Source organism: Phycodurus eques, chromosome 1 (genome assembly GCF_024500275.1).
Source record: "Phycodurus eques isolate BA_2022a chromosome 1, UOR_Pequ_1.1, whole genome shotgun sequence".
In the NCBI taxonomy this organism is placed as follows: domain Eukaryota; kingdom Metazoa; phylum Chordata; class Actinopteri; order Syngnathiformes; family Syngnathidae; genus Phycodurus; species Phycodurus eques.
The window spans coordinates 11,950,498-11,966,696 of record NC_084525.1 but is presented as its reverse complement, the minus strand read 5'-3'; the positions used below and the strand labels follow the sequence as shown (position 1 = coordinate 11,966,696).

At 42.4% G+C, this 16,199-nt stretch overlaps 1 protein-coding gene across 6 annotated transcripts in view; it reads right to left on the bottom strand.

Moving 5' to 3' along the window:
• LOC133403087 (nck-associated protein 5-like) overlaps positions 1-16,199 on the bottom strand; it is a 107,437-nt gene that overhangs the window by 29,288 nt on the left and 61,950 nt on the right. For all 6 annotated transcript variants that reach the window (XM_061677613.1, XM_061677642.1, XM_061677666.1 and 3 more), the window contains one exon: positions 1,441-1,531. In XM_061677613.1, coding sequence (XP_061533597.1) covers positions 1,441-1,531 — 91 coding nt within the window. The remainder of the gene's footprint in view (positions 1-1,440; positions 1,532-16,199) is intronic.

Genomic DNA, 16,199 nt, shown 5'->3' with positions numbered 1-16,199 from the left:
GAGACAAATTCCTTATGTGTTTTTTGGATATACTTGGCAAATAAAGATGATTCTGATTCTGATCCAAGCAACGTCTTTTTCATGGACGCCCTTGCTTACTTCAGCAAGACAATGCCAAACCACATTCTGCATGTGTGACAACAGCGTGGGTTCGTAGTAAGAGTGGGGGTACTAGACTGGCCTGGCTGCAGTCCAGACCTGTCTCCCATTGAAAATCTGTGGCGCATTATGAAGCGTAAAATACTGCAACGGAGACCGCGGACTGTTGAACAGCTGAAGCTGTACATCAAGCAAGAATGGGAACGAATTCCACCTACAAAGCTTCAACAATTAGTGTCCTCAGTTCCCAAACGTTTATTGAATGTTGTTAAATAAAAGGTGATGTAACACAGTGATAAACATGACCCTGTCCCAGCTTTTTTGGAACGTGTTGCAGCCATACAATTCTAAGTTAATGATTATTTGCTAAAAACAGGCACGTTTATCAGTTTGAACATTAAATATCTTGTCTTTGTAGTGTATTCAATTAAATATAGGTTGAACATGATTTGCAAATCATTGTATTCTGTTTTTATTTGTTTTTAACACAATGTCCCAACTTCATTGGAATTGGGGTTGTAATTGGGTTGGTGCAATAAAGTATGCTGTTTTTCCAAAGAAACCCTGCACCTCTGGATGCAAAAGTATATATATATATATATATATATATATATATATATATATATATATATATATATATATATATATATATATATATTTCTTTTTACCCATTCTGCAATGTTCTCATTTTTATATACAAAACAATGGAACACAATTAAGGCAAGTGTGCAAACATACTGTCAAGTGTGACCCAAAATGTGACCCCGTGAATATTACATATTCGTTCTATTTCCCCGTTCCACCCCAACAGCTTTTTATGCTAAATAACTAGGTCAGCCATGATTGCTTTCCTCCTTGCAAAACTGAAAAATACAACTAAGTAACCTATTCACATGAAGTCCTCCCATCAATTCAGATGTGTTACTGATATGATAAAAATTAGCCACATTTGTCTTAATTGTATGAATACGGGTGGCACGGTGGTCGACTGGTTAGAGCGTCAGCCTCACAGTTCAGAGGACCCGGGTTCAATCCCCGGTCCCGCCTGTGTGGAGTTTGCATGTTCTCCCCGTGCTTGCGTGGGTTTTCTCCGGCCACTCCGGTTTCCTCTCACATCCCAAAAACATGCATTAATTGGAGACTCTAAATTGCCCGTAGGTGTGAATGTGAGTGCGAATGGTTGTTTGTTTGTATGTGCCCTGCGATTGGCTGGCAACCAGTTCAGGGTGTACCCCGCCTCCTGCCCGATGACAGCTGGGATAGGCTCCAGCACGCCCACGACCCTAGTGAGGAGAAGCGGCTCAGAAAATGGATGGATGGATGTATGAATACATTGTTTACTTTGTAGGCCTTCATGATGTCCACTGTGTCTGTTGCCGTCTGCTCCATGACCCCTTGATTCTGCAGCAGTGACTGCACTGTCTCTTCCAACCTGCAAAGACAAGACATGAAATCAAGGGGGTCACTTTAAGCGATCCCCTCTCAAAGTTGCCGTTCAATGGTTTTCACAGTATTTATTTTTGTTGTTGTCAGATTTTCTATAGAAACAGAACCTTGGATTAAGATTTACTCCCAAATTTTGCTTTGTAGCACAACATGTGCTTTCAAATGAGCAGCTGCATGCGTAAATAAAAGTGCAATCATAGCAGCAACCGCCGACCGAGTGACTTTGACCTTGAGGGCTCGGTCGCCTCAAAACAATCAGCCACCAAACATGCAGGCTGCATGCATAGCAGGCATCCAAGGGAATAGTCAAAATTGCCCTCTATATTTGCAGCAGACCTCCCTTGAGCTGCAGGTTGAACTTTGACCCTGTCCTGCATGCATTCCTCTTCTGTAAGGTAAAATAAGCAGCTCAAGTTGACATCATCCAAGTTTCTCAGCCTTTTTGGCAGAAAGGCATATATTTTACATAAAATTTTCACAATAAAAGGTATACAGCATACTGAAATCATGTCTCAATTTAGGGCGTACGGTGGGCGACTGGTTAGCTCATCTGCCTCACAGTTCTACGGACCGGGGTTCAAATACGGCCTCGCCTATGTGGAGTTTGCATGTTCTCCCCGTGCCTGCGTGGGTTTTCTCCGGGTACTGCGGTTTCCTCCCACATCCCAAAAACATGAATGGTAGGTTGATTGAAGACTCTAAATCGGCCATAGGTGTGATTGTGAGTGTGAATGGTTGTTTGTCTATGTGTGCCCTGCGATTGGCTGGCGACCAGTTCAGGGTGTATGCCGCCTCTGGCCCGAAGATAGCTGGGATGGGCTCCAGCATGTCCACGACCCTCGTGAGGATAAGCGGTATGGAAAATGGAATGGAATGGAATGTATCAATTTACACACAAATTACTCACTGGTTGTTAAAATCTGGGCCTAAATTGAAAACAATATTATGCTGTTTTATGAATGGTTGTGAATACAGCAAGTAATGTTTCTGTAGGGCTCAATGCATGTGTTGTTGGTTTTGGGTCAGTCGTAGCCCAATGGTTAAGATCATCACCTGCCACCATAGGGAGGTTCAAGACCCTGACCGGACCATCCACCAGCATCTCCCGGATAAACGGCAGTGGTGTCCTTGACACCGATACCCAAAACTACTCCCCGGGTGCTTAAGTTGCCCCCTGCTACACTGTGTTCCACTAACAAGTGTGTGTGTGTGTGTGTGTGTGTTCACTGCGATAGGTAAAATGCAGAGAACAAATTTCATGTGCATGCATGCATGTTCATGACAATAAAGATGATTCTTCTTCTTCTTGCCATCTAGTGGAAGAGCATTTCATTGTTTTGCCTGTCACTATACGTTGGAATAGATAGATGAACAAGGATACATTATTCATTGTAAGTCAATATTTTTTGTAAAAATCAAATGGAAAAAGGTGAAGTTGGACAATCACCTGTAGTACACCTGATGATCTCTCACAGTAAACTCAGATGGTTGGGAATTACTATTATAAGTCAAACATGAAGGTGGATTCTACCTGAAACAGGTGCCAAGAAGAAGGAGCATTTGTACACTTTGTCACATACAAACTGTTGCCAGTCGGCTGATCTCCCCTGCTCCATCTGATGAGTAAATGCAGAGGTTTGCCTCACCATCTGTCCAGGCTGCGCTGCAAAGCCGCTTGTAATCAGGCAACGAGCGAATGTGCGAAGAGTCGGCGAGGCAGACTGCTCTAGTGAGCACTTCAAACTGGCCTAAATCAGCAAATTGTGACATTGGCGGCTTGCTGTGCATTGTCTCAAGAGATGCGTAGATGCTTCCGGTGATCAGGCCATAAATACCAGCACAGTTTGGGTGAAACAAATTCACTTTGAATCTGATATCCCTCACTTACAATTCAGACTGCGCTTCTAATCCAGAACAGATGGCAAGTATCCTTGCTCATTTTGAATTCAAATAGATGAGTGTGTCGAGAAGGCAATCAATCAGTATGTATGACTACATAATGTTACAGTCTCATTGATGGACCATGCTGTGCTTATTTGAAAGTATAATTTAAAAAAATATCATTAGAAAATTAGCTTGGGTTCACAAGGACAGTGTGCCCAACATAGGTGCTGGCTCCATGCACTTTCCCTTTTAGGGAGTATTGTGGTGTTAAGATCACAAGAGGAGCAATTTGGGGTCAAATGTGGGGCTGTGACCAAGGGAAGAAAGTCACAAGACAAAAACAAAAGTTGAAACAAATTCTTTGACAGCATTGGTTGCTGCAATTCCCTTCACTCCCAATTCTTTTAACCAGATCACTGATCACGATAATCACCAAAAATTCCACTGTACCAATAACATGGCAAGAAGAAAACACTTGTGTGAGGCTGGGGAAGGACAAATGGGCATAGAGGGAAGCAAAAGCAAGTTATGACTTGCCCAACCCATTGCAACTTGAACTGAATTTGAAAAAAGCCAGCAGTCCAGGAAATACAATTAGAGGGGGCAATCCGTTTACAGCCTGAAGACTGTCAATTTTCGATCATCTCTCTCTCTCTCTCTCTCTCTTTCTCTCTCTCTCTCTCTCTCTCTCTCGCTCTCCTTCTCGCTCTCTCTCTGACTCAAGCATGCACATACACACACACACACACACACACACACGCACACATGTTCAAACAAGTTGCCAAATTCATGAAGAGGAGCAATGGGATCAGAACACACAGAAGAGATTGTGTCATAAATTAGTTTACCCTAGTTGGAATACAATTCATGGTGAACAGTGATTCCATTACTTTATAAAGAGTTACTCGCAACATCCACCATTTTGAGTAATGAGCAAAATAATGCATTACTTTTCCTGGGAAAGTAATTAGTAGTGATGGTACTAGTGAGGATAAGCGGTAAATAAACTGGATGGATGTTAGGGGTTGTGCCGAGTCTTCGAGGCGTGTGTCGAGTAATGAAGTGGGCGTGTCCGCGAGGCACGTATCGAGGCTTGCTTTATTTGGGGCAGGGTCCGGAAATTATGACATCCGAAGCGTCGCTGCCCGCCTGTACCACATTACCGCTTCAGGAAGTGGTTCAGAATATGCCGCGATGTGTGACACTGACACAGCAAGATAGACCCGTCAAGCAGCTCCATGAAAATGTGGGTTTATGCCATTCTCCAAAGTTCACAAACACATTACACAAACTGCCATACTGGTACATCTCAATAAATTATAATAGTGTCAAAAGCTGAATTTAGTTTAGTTCAACTCAAAAAGTGAAACACACATTATAGAGATGTACCACACATGGTGTCGGCATGGTGGCCGACTGGTTAGAGCGTCTGCCTCACAGTTCTGAGGTCTGGGGTTCAATCCCCGACCCTGCCTGTGTGGAGTTTGCATGTTCACCCTGTGCCTCCCACATCCCAAAAACATGCATGCTAGGTTCATTGAAGACTCTAAATTGCCCGTAGGTGTGAATGTGAGTGCGTATGGTTGTTTGTTTATATGTGCCCTGCGATTGGCTGGCAACCAGTTCAGGGTGTACCCCGCCTCCTGCCCGATGATAGCTGATGATTGCTGGGATTGGCTCCAGCACTCTCGCGACCCTTGTGAGGATAAGCGGCTCAGGAAATGGATGGATGGATGGACCACGCATACTGAAATATTTAGTCTTTTTTTTTTATATACATGTATAATTTTGACGATTAAAGCTTACATGACAACTCTAATTTCACCATCTCGAGAAACTAGAACATAACGTAACAAACTATTTTGAAATAATGGAATTTATTTTTAATGTAGAATTTAGGCAGGAATTTGCCCTCTGAAAAGTATTTTCCCAAGTGTTTCATGACTGTCTGTATGAGTACTGAAATCAATTGAGTTTTCTACCATATTCAATTTTTCTTTTTTTTTTTTTTTAGATGGACCTTTATATGATTACTACCATTTTGGAAACAGTTACACAGTTACACACACAGAATATATACAATATTATTTCATGTGAACACAATATTTGTTTTTTTGGGTCATTCATAGTCATTTCCAAGTGCCACAACAACCACCATATTGCAATGCATTACACATTATGTAACCTAAGACACAGTTGCCTGTGATTATAACTTGGCCAGCAGGTGCTTTCGTGTGCACATAAAGCATCAAGATATGGATCATTACTTGAACCAATGGCCAAAGTGTTACGATGCTTCCTGAAGCTCCTCTGTGCCGATGAATAGAAGAAAGCGATTGGGAAGTGATTGCTGATTCTACAATGCACATTGACAGTGCAGTACCATGAAATTGCAAATAAATGCACAATTTCACAGTCATCACACTATTTTTGTTATTTTCCTTAGTAAAAAGTGTATTTGATTGTTGCTACGTTTTTATTTACACATTAAGAACACAGTTTTACTGGCATGTTAAACATGCAAAGCATTGTGGGTTAATTATTCATACCATCAATCGGTCATGGAGGTTAAGGACTGACTCACTGAAGGACTTACAATACTTAGCTTAATTAAAAATTAAATGAAAAGTGAGAACTCTCAACTTCGTCTGTGAGCTGGTTGAACGCGTTGCACGGCTGACGTCACGTAGTAAGAAAAAAATTTTTCTCGCTCTGCATCAAAATTCGTGTGGTGGGAGCAATGGTGTGTGTGTGTCTGTATGTGTGTGTCACTCACTTTCACGTTTACGTACACGCACGCACAAGGGCACATAATCTATACACACACACACACAGTTGCTTTCATGGACCACAATCGGCAGTGTACTGAGAATGGTGTGTTTATTTACGTTTAGGAACTTACTGTATTGTGTTGGCATGTCAAGTCTGCACTAAGTTGCTGTGGCTTTAACTACACTAATATTTAAGTTATTGCTTCATGATGATGACATCATTCTGTAACTTGTGTGGCGGACATTATCAAGTAATGGGTACGGTTAAGCTCATGTTTTTTTTTTTGTACTGTGGATAAGTGATATTCCTGCCACTTGGCAGCTGCCGAAAGTAACAAAAAAGTTACTTTTTCTAACTTAGTTACTTTTGAAATCAAGTCATCAGCAAAGTAACTAGGTTACTTTTAAGGTAAAGTAATCAGTAAAGTAACTAAGTTACATTTTCAATGTAACTGTGGCAACACTGATGGTGAACCTTCATTGGTGCATACTCATCTTACAACAGTCTTAACATTAAATGAATTTGTTAAATTTTTGTTTTTTGTTTTTTGCATGCACGTTACCAAATCTCATTTGCATTTGCAATCAATACCACACCTTTGTGGGAGCATTTCCTACTTTTGTATCATATGCTACAGAAAGTAAGTATACTGAAAGTGAATTCAGAATATATATTTTCTGTTGGTGTGTACTCATTTGCGATTAGCACAGTACAAATTAATATACAGTTAACTCAATGTTAAACAAAAAAAAAGTGAAAAATATCTAATGAAAGGAGATAATCGTCCATATATGGTGTCTTACATACAGACAAACCAATAAAAAAAAGGCTCCTTTTGAAAATCATTTTGGAATTGTCAATTACATTAGATGATAAAAACTGATGACGTCACTTTTATAAGTCTGCATTTAACAATTTGAGTTAAAATTAAAAAGTAAAATCTATCCTTGTAATTGCTCAATTTCCAAGTTTCCTAACTTAGGAAATGTGGAAATATATATATATATATTTTTTTTTTTATTTAATCAAAGACACAAAGCTTTTATTAAAAATATATAAATATATATATATAATATATATAATAATAAATAATATATATAATACATATATAAATATATGCAAACTATCACAATTGGACTGAAAGATATTATAACAATATTTGAAAGTAAGAATAATTATTTATGTTGTTTAAGCTAGTGCTTTGATTGGGCATGATACTTAAATTTTCAAAAGTCCCTTCTCTTCAGTCTGTATAATAACATTTTATTTGTACATCGTTACCTTGAAGCTTGTGCAAAATACTGACCACCGGTAAACTAACTTTTTCTTAACTACTTTTTTTGTTTATATATTTATTGATCATGTTACTATTTGATTGTATATTTTATTTTATGTGCCCTAATGTGTATCAATTCAGTTTATTGCAATGTATTTTGTATTTTGGGAAGATATTGACTTTTTTTAAATGACAAGGAATCAAAACATACTGTATCTGTGTTTATGTGGACATCTATGTTCGACTGCTCGAACACTACTTTTTGTGAGTCCCTTACATAAGTGGAAGAAACTGATCAGTTCGGCTCCAATTTTAACAGTGTCAACCGAAATACAGCACAGAAATTGAAAAAAGTGGGTGTCAAGACTAAAAAGGGCAACACTGTCATCAAGTAAACCTGAGTGCTCAAAGCTAAAGCCATATGCAATGTGGTCAGTCCATGTTTCTGAGCCAGCCTGGAAACAGATCCTGTACTAGTTACGCTCACGCTGTGTCATTATCCCACAGTGGCGCTGTCTACTGATGTGGTCGAGACTTTCCCATATGGGTCATGTAAATAAGTCCTCTCCCGCTGGGATGAAAACCGGCTGGTAGTCTTGGATCATATAGGAAACAAGGAGAAGCTTGCTGGGATGAACTGTTGACGTGGCTTACTCTCTTTCATCAGTGTGTATGAATGCATGTGTGTGTTTGTGTGTGTGTTTGTGTGTGTGTGTGTGTGTAATGGCTCTTTAATGGGAAATAAGAGGCTTTGGCCTCATTAAAGTCAACACTTTCTGTGCATACTGACATGCCAGGACTCACTCTCAATGTGCCGTCGTATACCTCTTCTTTTCGCTATATGTTTCCCTGTTAGAACATTTAGACAAAGCCGGAGCAAGATGATTGGGCATTTGGGCTGCCAGCATATTTTTGGGGAAAAAGCAACCATCTACATTTATAAGCGCGAGACCAATATAAATGTAGATGTAAATGTTTTAAGATGAACACAATTTACCACTGAAAAATAGGGTCCAAGATGCTGTCACTTTTTGACACCAGTGAATGACAATAGCGAGTAGATCAGAAATTTTCTTTGTCCAACTCAACAGGTCACACTTTCACTTTATCGCCGCTGTCAGACACACAAGTTGACCGCAGCCATTAATCAGATTTGACAAAAGAACAATTGCAAAACCCCAAAGCTGCTGAAGCGATAGGAAGAACAATCACCTGGTTGTGCGTCTGAATTGAGGCCATCAGGGGGGGGTTTGCGGTTTGCGTGCGACAAATCGCCTTACGTGGCTGCAGAAAACCCATGCAAAATTGTGCGCTTTGGCTCAAGAATATTCTATTCTTCTTTACACTCCTCATGTGAAGCAAACAGATGATTGCCTGGCTTAGCCTGACGCTAAGCTATTCTTATCCTCTCAGAGCTGTTGTGCCGAAAACATGCAAGGAGACCCTTTCTTATATGTGACCTAAATGTTGAAGTGCCGGAACTCAAAAAGTGTCTTTTAATCCACTTTCCAGAACCATACATGGAGGTTACAAAAGCTTAATCACCACCAAGTCTCAACATTTGACCACCGGTATTTTATTTCCTTCCAACAAATGATGATTAAATTCAATAAACTGCATGATGCCAGGTCTGTATGGCAAGCCCATGGACAAAAAGACAGAGAGGGAGCCAGATCAAGGGTCTTCCTCTCACATCCTGGACATATTTGGAAGGACTTAAAGTTCTCCACATGTTCACCTCTGGCCAAAGGAAGCAGCCAACACTGAGGAAGACATTGGTGGTCGACTACAGCATGGCCGGAGCCTCTGAAGACATTTACACAATAGATAGCAGGCGTGTGTGAGATACTGAAGAAGGCCTTCCGGTGTGAAACCTTAGTCATGATCACAGGATAACTCCGACACTGCTCACATATGCATGCATGGAGTAAATAAACACCAGCACCATCCATTCATCCATCCATTTCTTTAACATTTATCCTCACTAGTGTCGCGGGCTGCTGGAGCCTATCCCAACTATCTTCGGGCAGGACGCGGGGTACACCCTGAACCGGTCGGCAGCCAATCGCAGGGCACATAGAAGCAAACAACCATTTGCACTCACATTCACACCTACGGGCAATTTAGAGTCTTCAATTAACCTACCATGCATATTTTTTGGGTGTGGGAGGATACCGTAGTGCCCGGAGAAAACCCAAATTTTTCCAATATGCCTTGTTAAAATGAAGAAATAAGATTTAGGAGGAACCAAGAGGTCTAGTCCAACCACTGATTGGTCATTTTGTACATATAGAATGAATGATTTAACAGTCAAAGTGCAAGAGTGACGCAGTGGTTGTGTTTATTGAAACCAGAGCAGCTGCCAGACAACCAAATCTATACTGCAATCATGAGGTCAGTTTGAATTACAAGCTGTTTGGCTGTAGGCGACAATCAATGAGGAAAGGATTCGCGCGCCGGGGAGAACAGACGAGCATTTTGATGTAAGGATATGCTCTACATCCGCAAAGGCTTGTAATGTGACCTCTTTCAGCATGCTTTTAAACATCAGAACCGGCATGTTTAATCTGTGGCGGAAGTCAGCAGGGTGGCGTGCGTCTGTGTGCGTTTACGATCAGCTCACAACAAGTAGTAATAGGTTGAACTTAACAACACAGATTGGAGTAATGTGTTAGCTAGTAATTTAGTGAAGGACTTAAATGACCAAAAGTGAGATGAATCAAACTTATTTCCCTGTTCAAGTGTGGAAGTTGAAAGTAGTACCAATAAAGCTTCTAAATGTGAGCTACTTCTAAAATAGTGCAGACACTTATTATCATTTAACAACCCTCATTGTCATTTGGAAGGAGCGGTCAAGTGCCTTTAAAAGCCCAACCTCCTTGTAATGAACCCAGATGTGCAGTTTGGAACAGGGGCTCAATTCATACCGCAGCATCCCAAGCACAGCAGGGGGCCTTCACCACTGTGCCAAATTAAGAGACTTGGCCCAGACATGGCTGGGTACTAGAATGATTAGAAGAATGGGCATTGATCAGCAAACAGAGAGACACCACTCTGCTTGTTCTTTGAGTGTGTTGCTTGCTGCAGCTCAAGCTCTACAGAGCTACCGAGAATGAATAACACAAGTACACATAACGGTCAAGTTCAACTCTTAAATTTGCTCAGCGGCGGCATCTCAATTTGAGCATGACCGCCCGAACGACAAGTTCAGACTAGAAAAGGCATTCCTACCTGTTTGCATCACTCACATGTGTCCTAATGCGTTGAATAATGTGCCGAAAGGATCCTTTGCCGAGCTACAACACTGTTGTCACCAGCCATCTCGACAGAGTACGCCAAGCAACAAAACGATAGGGCAGGTTGGTAAATCATTGTGAGTCTTGATGCTGCAGTACAATTAAGTGACGTTAAGGGCCTTATTTACTCATTCATCTCCCATTCCGCTTATCCTTACTAGGGTCGCATGCGTGCTGGAGCCTATCCCAGCAATCATCGGGCGAGAGGCGGGGTACACCCTGAACTGGTCGCCAGCCAATCGCAGGGCACATAGAAACAAATAACCATTCGCACTCACATTCAAACCTACACGCAATTTTGAGTATTCAATTAACCTTCCCTGCATGTCTTTGGGATGTGGGAGGAAACCGGTGTACCCAGAGAAAACCCACGCAGGCATGGGGAGAACATGCAAACTCCACACAAGCGGGACCGGGATTTGAACCCCAGTCCTCAGAACTGTGAGGCAGATGTGCACATGTGCTAACCACCATGCCGCTGGCTTATTTACTAAAATCCTGAATAGCAAGTGCTGAATTGCATGATCACTCTAACAGATTGGGCGGTGTAAAAGTGGTGGAGACAGCCTTATTTAAGAGGGTTTTGCGTTTTAGGTAGCGCAGATGGTTTCACCATGTAAAATTTGGGTCAGCACAGCAAGTGCAAAATGAAGATGAGATGAGATGGAATTGGTAGTGTTAGTGGAAGAGGAAAGCAAACATAATACGGAAAATAAATCTACTGCTCCGATCATTTTCAGGAAGTCAGCAACCGCATAAAAGCTATGTTTTGTTTAATTTTACATCCAAATGTGGGAAAATTGGATGTATCTGTCCTTCCTGCACAACATTTAAAACTTTGGAGAGCACACCCAAAAAAACCTATCTGGGAGAGACCAGCACCAATTGCCACACTGAACTGAAATGCAGAGCTGAAAGGAGTTTTGTTATATGTGATATGGCATGACTCCTTCTTGTGACTGGCTCAAAGTCAGCCTTTGGATCACCCAGAAGCTCCAAAATTGCACTGTCAAACAGATATGTCATGATCATTTGTGTTTCTGGCATTTCAAAAATATTTACACGCCCTCACAACAATAACCACAGTCATCGTTACGCACAACAGTAGCATTTTGCACCTGTCTTTCAGACACTGTATTTAAAGACTCAACATTATCAACCGCAATGCGTCTCAGCGTTGATAAATCACATTGCACGTGCTGAACTAATCTATCAATCTTGCATACATTCCTCCCAGAAAGTGCAAAATAAACTGCCAGAGATTTTCCCCTTTTGGCAGACACAATCCAGGGTGCACCTAGTTAGTAGATCAGTTTTCACATCTGTGTGCATGAGAAATCAAGTTTGCGCCTGTTTTTGCACACGCACGCATTTATTAAATCAGGCCCAAAGTTGCTGTTTTCAGACTGCGTATATCTTGCACACATGGTCCAATAAATACTGTAAAGCCCAGCACTAAAAACGACAAATAGTTAAAAAAAACATTTAAAAAAAATAAGATAAGGCACAAAAGCTGTTCAACCTATTACCTGATGACCCCCTCCTTCATCCTTGGGCAAGTATACGTGTACGGGCACCAAGCAGCCCCCACGCCTCCGCCTGTACACCAGTCTTCCTGTCTGCGTGGTCTCAAGGCCTCATTGTGCCTTTGCAGGATACCAGTCCAAATGTAGTTGTTAGTTGATCATGTTGCTCTCAGTGCACAGTTTTCCTACCTCTGTCCCTGCTCTTAAATATCGCAGCCCATATGGAACAAGGGACGTTCAGGGTGGGCTGAGCAGGCTGCAGGGCTGTGGGCTGCAGTCCACCACTAAGCCGTTGTAGTTTAATGACAGCAGGCCACACCAAGTGGCGTTGAAGCTCTGGGGGGGTTGACCCAAGTCAGGAGGGGTTGAGCATGTGACCCACATCAAGCTTAGAACCCAGCCGGGGGGAGGGGGCCTCTATGCTGGGATGTGTGTGCACCTTCGTCTGGAGCTAAGTGACCAGTCACTTGAGGAATGTATCGGTTTTTTTTGTTTTTTTTTAAACGAGCAAACTGCGATTTTTAAGTGCTTAGGTAAACAAGTAAAGCCAGTTGTTCCAGGGGCAGATGCCAGTTCTGAACACCACTGCCAAAATGTATAGGCAAGCAACCAAAAATTTAAGCAAAGTCTTTTATAAATTATTTCTGATATTGCAAAAAAAACAAAAAAAACAACAACAACAAAAAACAGTGCTACACAACTCAAAGAAGATGCCAACATGTTTAGGAGATATGGGCAGAGACATTTGCTGCATGTTGCATGCAACTAGAAATGTGCACCATCCATCCATCGTTTATAGTGCCAATCCTCATGAGGGTCACGGGTTAGCTGGAGCCTATCCCAGTTGACTTGAGGCAAAAGGCGGGGTACACCCTGGACTGGTCACCAGACAATCGCAGGGCATATATACAAACACATTCATAATGATACCTGAGGACAATTTCAAGTCTTCTATCAATCTAACATTCTTGTTTTTGGAATGTCGGAGAAAGCTGGAGTCTTCTTTTCCTTTCAGCTTGTCCCGTTAGGGGTCGCCACATCGTATCATCCTTTTCCATGTAAGCCTATCTCCTGCATACTCCTCTCTAACACCAAATGCCCTCATGTCTTCCCTCATGACAGCCATCAACCTTCTCTTTGGCCTTCCTCTCGCTCTCTTCCCTGGCAGTTCCATCCTCATCATCCTTCTACCAATATACTCACTACCTCTCCTCTGGACGTGTCCAAACGATCAAAGACTTCTCTCTCTGACTTTGTCTCCAAAACATCGAACTTTGGCTGTCCCTCTGATGAGTTCATTTCTAATCCTATCCAACCTGCTGACTCCTAGAGAGAACCTAAACATCTTCATTTCCGCCACCTCCAGCTCTGCTTTCTATTGTCTCTTCAGTGAAACTGTCTCTAATCCGTACATCGTGGCTGGCCTCACCACTGTCTTATAAACTTTGCCCTTCATCCTAGCTGAGACTCTTCTGTCACATAACACACCTGTCACCTTCCTTCACCCGTTCCAACCTGCTAGGACCCATTTCTTCACTTCCTGACCACACTCACCATTGCTCTGGACGGTTGACCCCAAGTATTTAAAGCCCTCCAGCCTTGCTATCGCTTCTCCCTGTAACCTCACTCTTCCCCCACCACCCCTCTCATTCATGCACATATATTCTGTTTTACTTCGGCTAATCTTCATTCCTCTCCTTTCCAGTGCATGCCTCCATCTTTCTAACTATTCCTTCACTTGCTCCCTGCTTTCACTGCAGATCACAATGTCATCTGCAAACATCATGGTCCACGGGGATTCCAGTCTAACCTCATCTGTCAACCTATCGATCACCACTGCAAACAGGGGCTCAGGGCCTGAAGTGGGCAATCAACATCAACTCCGTCCTCAAAAAGGCCCAGCAGAGGATGTACTTCCTGCGGCTTCTGAGAAAGCACGGCCTGCCACCGGAGCTGCTGAGACAGTTCTACACAGCGGTCATCGAATCAGTCCTGTGTTCTTCCATCACAGTCTGGTTTGGTGCTGCTACAAAAAAGAACAAACTCCGACTGCAACGGACAATCAAAACTGTCAATTGTCGGTACCCCCCTACCCACCCTCGAGGACTTGCACGCTGCCAGAACTAAGACAAGAGTGTGCAAAATCCTCTGAGACCCTCCAGCTCTTCCAGCTCCTTCCCTCAGGTCGGTGCTACCGATTAATGCAAACTAGAACAAGCAGACATTCCAACAGCTTCTTCCCTCTTGCAATCAACTTCTTAAACACCTAACCTACAATTCCAATGCAACATGCTGGCAATTTTTTATTTTATTTATTTTTTTTTGTCTTCAGTTTGTTGTCACATTTCTGTCAGGCCAATTATGTATTACTCTTGCACTCACTGTAGTAGTCTTGCCACGCTGCACTATTTGCATATCTGTTGTTGACCAATACTGGCCACTCCTGCCAGAGTAGCATCTGCTGCATTTGCACACTGACTGAGGAGTATCTGTAACATTTGCACAATCAACATTGTCCCAGATTATCGAACTACTCGCTTGAAGTCTCGGCACCCTTTGCACAATGGTCATTGCACCAGACTATTGCAATATTAGTCATTTGAAGTGCTCTAAGTGTTAGAGGACTCTGCATCTTTTTGCACAATTGTCAAAAAAATAAATAAATAAACACAATAAAATGTACCGGCACTACCAGATAACTAGCAACCCTGTATTGCTCAGTGACTGTTTTTTTTTTGTCAATGTCTTTATGTCTCAAAGTGTTCTCTGTCAATTGACTGTCTGTTGTCTTCCTAAAGCGGCTCCAATTACAGGAGACAAATTCCTTGTGTGTTGTTTTGGACATACTTGGCAAATAAAGATGATTCTGATTCTGATTCTGATCCCTGATGCAGTCCCACCTCCACCTCAAAGTCCTCTGTCACACCTAAAGCACACCTCACCACTGCTCTGCTGCCCTCATACATCCATCCATCCATTTTCTGACCCGCTTCTCCTCACAAGGGTCGTGGGCGTGCTGGAGCCTATCCCAACTATCATCGGGCAGGAGGCGGGGTACACCCTGAACTGGTTGCGAGCCAATCGCAGGGCACATACAAACAAACAATCATCCGCACTCACGTTCACACCTACGGGCTATTTAGAGTCGTCAATTAACCTACCATGCATGTTTTTTTGGGATGTGGGAGGAATTCGGAGTGTCTGGAGAAAATCCACACAGGCACGGGGAGAACATGCAAACTCCACACAGGCGGGGCCGGGGATTGAACCAAGGTCCTCAGAACTGTGAGGCAGACGCTCTAACCGGTCGGTCACCGTGCCGCCGCCCTCATACATGTCCTGTATTATTCTAACATACTTCTCTGCCACTCCAGACTTCTGCATGAAGTTCCTCTCTGGCTTTCTCTAGAGCCACAAAGACACAATTAGCTCCTTGTGACCTCTGTACTTTTCCATCAACATCCTCAAGGCAAATAATGGATCTTTCTTGGCATGAAACCATACTGTAGTTCGGAAATACTCACTTCTGTCCTGAGTCTAGCCTCAACTACTCTTTCCCATAACTTCATTGTGTGGCTCATCAACTTTATTCCTCTATAGTTCCCACAACTCTGCACACCACCCTTGTTCTTAGAAATGGGCATCAGCACACTTTTGCTCCATTCCTCAGACATCTTCTCACCCGCTAGAATTCTGTTGAACAAGCTGGTCAAAAACTCCACAGCAACCTCTCATAGATGCTTCCATACCACCACAGGAATGTCATCAGGACCAACTGCCTTTCCATTTTTCATCTTCTTTAATGCCTTTCTAACTTCCCCCTTACTAATAATTGCCACTTCCTGGTCCACCACACTTGCCTCTTCTACTCTTCCTTCTCTCTCATTTTCCTCATTCATC